This window comes from Penaeus japonicus, unplaced genomic scaffold (genome assembly GCF_977035675.1).
Source record: "Penaeus japonicus unplaced genomic scaffold, GWHDUDI00000001_assembly GWHDUDI00000002, whole genome shotgun sequence".
Lineage (NCBI taxonomy): Eukaryota > Metazoa > Arthropoda > Malacostraca > Decapoda > Penaeidae > Penaeus > Penaeus japonicus.
The window spans coordinates 35,511,345-35,516,212 of NW_028234404.1; the positions used below are offsets into that span (position 1 = coordinate 35,511,345).

Consider the following 4,868-nt stretch of genomic DNA (forward strand, 5'->3'; position numbering starts at 1 on the left):
ATATATATATACCATACAGCACACAGCATTATGAGTTATATGTTTGATGTTATAGATATTTATATTGTATACAGCATACAACATTGCAGGTTTCAAGTTAAGCTATTTCTATTTTATATTTTTGTACTGTATTCAACATACAAGACCATGGGTTTTGTGTTAAGCTATAGATATTATTTATGATTATATTGTATACAGTGGATTTTATGTTCAGCTTTTAATTTTATTTTTGTTTATACTGCATAGAGCATCATTTTCATTTATTGATTTATTTTCAATTTTTGTGAGAGCTATGCAAAGTTCAGCGTGATTTCCCTGTCGCAGGTTGTCGAGCTAGCTTCCTTGGCAAGCGTAGAGAGCGCCGTTGGTAGGCTGCAGTGCGTCAACTCCACCATCGAGCTCATCCAAGCACAGGCTAAGGAGGCTCGGGTCACTCTGCACCAGTATAAAGATCAAGGTATTGAATAAGCTGTCATGCGGTTTCGAGTTTAGTGTGCTTTTGGATTATGTGCGTATTCATGGGTTTGTACTATTTGCAAAAATTACCTGCTTAACACTTCAGCAGTGTCAGCTTACTCAAAAACAAGGTATATCTAAATTTAGAGAGAATAGTGATATTATTAGACAGAAGCAAATGACAGTGCCATATAGAAAAAAAGCAACCTATGTGCCAGGCATATCGTAAAAGATTATTGTTTTTGGACCTGATCTTGGATGTAGGAGAGGTATCATTCTAGCATCTTATAAACTGCTCATATTTTTCATTCAGAATGGGATTTGAAGTTACTTTGATGCATGGGAGCAAATTGCTGAGAGGTTTAGATTTAGAACTTTGGAAAGAGAAAGAGTTTGATGTTCTTGGAGAGAAAAAATGTTTCTTACTGGCATTTCTTGAAATATTGCCTTCCAATCTCTGGCAAATACCATGTTTGTCTCCCACATTTTAGATATGATAGATAACTGCACTGTATTTCAGGACCAATTGATGATTATTATTCTCCCATTATAAAAAAAGATACCCACAGTAATATCACAAATTTGATGAGACATTGACTTTTTTCTTCTTCATTCATTGCAGAAGGAGAACCAGAGCTAGAGTTAACCAAGGAAGAACTGACAGCTCTACTGACCACAGTGGTAGTCCAGGCACAGTGTTCGCACCTCGTAGCAAACATCTATTACATGACCCACTACGTTTTCTCGGTCACGGAAGATGACCCCCTCTGGTAAGTAACAAGGTCTGCTGTGTATTGAGAATCTTGTGTTGGGAATAGGTTGTTAAGTATTTAGGACATTAGGTATTTAGTGTTGAGTGATAAGTATTGTGTATTTACAATTTGTATTAGAAATTATGTAAGGAGAGAGGCAATCCCAATATTGATATTATCATGTTTAACCCATTGATAGTGGACTGCAAATGTACAGGCACTCCCTGCATCATCAGTTTAATTATGTACCAGAATGCATAACAACTTGTCACAGAAACATAGATTTACTACATCCAATTCATAACTAGGAAAAGCCTAGGCCTTCTCCGAAACACCTTGGAGAACATCATGAAGCTGGACGTGGCTCGGCTCCCCCCAGCGAACAAGTCCATTCGGAAGGAACTCTCACTCCAGGACCTCATGCAGGTGAGGGATTTTCTCCTAAAGTTTCACTCTTAGAGTTTTCTGAACATCGAGCATTTATTTGATGAGGATGTACCATTTATTTTCTGTCCTTGGATATTCCTTAAATTTACAAAAGCTTCTGTTCAATCTCTCACCACACTCCCCTCTCTCTCTCCTAACTCTCTTGTTTCTGCCCCCTCCATAGGTGAGCGCAGAGGTGGAGTCGCGGTTCGAGGCAAAAGGCCCCAGCCGCAGCATCGGCGACATCACAGCCCTGGACCTACAACTGCATCAGCTTACGCAGCAGATCCAGCTGTCGACACAGGCCCACTCTGAGACCCACTTAACTGAGCGGAACTCTCCCAGCCGCAGGTCTGACCGAACTGTGCTCTCACCCACACAGGACAACAGCAAGTCACATAGCTTTAGGTGAGGCAGGTGGTTGGGTTAACTGGAAAGGGGGTTCTGGGTCTGTCTCTTTGTCTTGCTTTGTATGGTTCTCTCTTTCTCAGTCTTTCTTGCTTTCTCTCTCTCTTTCTGTCTTTCTTGCTTTCTCTCTCTCTTTCTCTATCTTTCTTGCTTTCTCTCTATCTTTCTTGCTTTCTCTCTATCTTTCTCTGTCTTTCTCTCTCTCTTTCTCTGTCTTTCTCTCTCTTTCTGTCTCTCTCTCTCTCTTTCTGTCTCTCTCTCTCTCTTTCTGTCTCTCTCTCTGTCTCTCTCTCTCTCTCTCTCTCTCTCTCTCTCTGTCTCTCTCTCTCTCTCTCTCTTCTCTCCTTCTCTCTCTCTCTCTCTTTCTCTTTTCTCTCTCTTCTCTCTCTCTCTCTCTCTTTTTCTCTCTCTCTCTCTCTCTCTCTCTCTCTCTCTCTCTCTCCTCTTCTCTCTCTCTCTCTCTCTCTCTCTCTCTCTCTCTCTCTCTCTCTCTCTCTCTCTCTCTTTCTCTCTCTCTCTCTCCTTCTCTTCTCTTTTCTCTCTCTCTCTCTCTCTCTCTCTCTCTCTCTCTCTCTCTCTCTCTCTCTCTCTCTCTCTCTCTCTCTCTCTCTCTCTCTCTCTCTCTCTCTCTCTCTCTCTCTCTCTCTCTCTCTCTCTCTCTCTCTCTCTCTCTTCCCCTCTCTTTGTCTCTCTCTGTCTCATCATTACAGTATGATACTATCAGATTTACACTCTGAAGGCCCACAATAAGTGAAAAAGTGTTTTTCCTTCCACCTGCAGAGAATTCCTGTCGAGCATCCCCTCCTCCCTGCGCGAGAGCTTGCGCCGCAGACAGTCGCAGCAGAGGAGTGCTATCCAGTCATCCCTGAATGGATAGGACCCCAACTGACTGCATTTTTATCAAGTTGATCAAATTCCTGGTCAATATGTACTGGGTATTTTTATTTTATGCGGTGGTATTAGCTTTTTTAAATATTTTTATATTTTATTGAAGATTTTTTTGGTGATATATCTTTTCATTTCATATTTTTATTTATTTTTATTTTTATAGATCCTTTTTTTGTTATTATCATTTACCAACAGAGGGGAGTATCCTGATGGAAAATAAATTTGTGTATAATTTTTGTGAATTGGAATTGTGCCGTCTTGATTTTAAATATTCACTTAGAACTTACATATATATATATACATATATATAGCGTGAATTATTCTAACACACAGGTGGTGCTGAGGGAGTTTCCACATATGTCGTTACCATACAATCGCATTTTCAGAGAAGTTCAGCATGATTTAACACAACATGCAACATATGTATTGTGCCTTCCCCACAAGTTCTGTTTTATCCCTTCCATGTAACAGATGGTAGTTGCTCACTCAGCTCTCAGTCTCAGAGGGGTTTTCACTCAGATGGAAGGACATATGCAGAGGACAGTCACCACTCTACCTTTTGACCCTCCAAAACTGAATAGGTAGACAAAAAAATTTGAGCTAATGAAAAAAGGTTCTTTGGTTGGGTACAGTTCAAACTTTGGAGCTCACGTATGGTTGTGTATATGTATAAAGAATGAAGACTATGGTGTTGTTATAAAATCACCCCAACATGTCAGAACAAAGCCTATAAGACAGCTGATGATGTGGAGGTGTTGGTGAACATTTTACGGTGGTTATTTTATAAGTTTCTTTTTAAGGTTCTCTCTTTTCTATCTTAGTGTCATGGAGGTGAATGTCTGCAGGGTCGCCTGTAAAACTGCAGCGTTCTCCTCTTTTAGTCACTCTTTCTCTTTTTTCCTGATGGTGTGACTTGATTTTAATTATTGTATATCTTTTTTGAAGTCTGTCTGACTCGCTATCTACTGATCTGTCTCGCCCATGTTTCTCTCTCACTCTCTAGTTTATTCTCTTTCTCTCTCTCAATATGTACAAAGTATGTATTTCTCTCTGATTTTCTTGTATGCTCCAATGGGCTGCTTGGGATGCCTCTTGTTCTTGATTCCTCCTTTCCTGACAGACATACTGACAAGACCTTGACTAGTCTTACGATACTGAAGCAAATGGTTGTGACAAGTATACATAATACTAAGGGGGGAAAAAATTGTCCACACCTGAAATAGGTGCTTGCCGATGTGCACCCTTGCAATTTCTAGTAGATTGTTAGTAGAAGTACGCTTCTTCCTTTTTAATGATGACTGTGGAATAGCTTATGCATTGGTGGGACTTTAAGAGTTGTGGAGTTTAATGAGCACTTTCATTTCTTGTTCAATATACTTTTATGATTTATATTTGATTCTTTTCTTTTTGAGGGCAATGAATAAGTATGAGAATATATTGTATGGCCATTATTTTAAAGAGGCTCTGATTTTTTTGTCTGACAGTGAATGTTAATGTTATGTAAGCAGACACTCCAGTGATGCTTTTTATAAAGTTTTATAGATGTAACTTATATACACACATATCAGACAGAAATAAAACAAAGATGAAAGAAACTGTCATTTTGAGAGTTATATTTGGATCCTTTTAAAATTATTTTACAGAAATGTAAATGGATATTGCTTCTTGGAAAAGATCATGATTTGTTTGTTTTTGGTCATTTTAACTTCATAGAATAATCAGGAAGAATGCATCAGTCGGTGCAAAATTGAGAGCTTGTTAACAAACTGGATTATATCTTCCTAACATCAGTTCCTTAGATAATTTTTTAAATGGGATCTAATATCATTTAGAGTGTTGACATAGAAAATGTGATATTTGTGGATCAACCTTCCTGAAAAGTAAGGTTTTTCAGATTATAAAAAATATATATAAATATATACATATATACTAGAAGAA

The 4,868-nt window shown here is 38.5% G+C and overlaps 1 protein-coding gene across 1 annotated transcript in view; it reads left to right on the top strand.

The window, feature by feature from the left end:
* LOC122251948 (uncharacterized) overlaps window positions 1–4,868 on the top strand; it is a 12,149-nt gene extending 7,281 nt beyond the window's left edge. Inside the window, exons 8-12 of the mRNA XM_043014200.2 lie at window positions 325–457; window positions 1,079–1,226; window positions 1,517–1,634; window positions 1,819–2,042; window positions 2,823–4,868. Coding sequence (XP_042870134.2) covers window positions 325–457; window positions 1,079–1,226; window positions 1,517–1,634; window positions 1,819–2,042; window positions 2,823–2,919 — 720 coding nt within the window. The 3' untranslated portion in view covers window positions 2,920–4,868. The remainder of the gene's footprint in view (window positions 1–324; window positions 458–1,078; window positions 1,227–1,516; window positions 1,635–1,818; window positions 2,043–2,822) is intronic.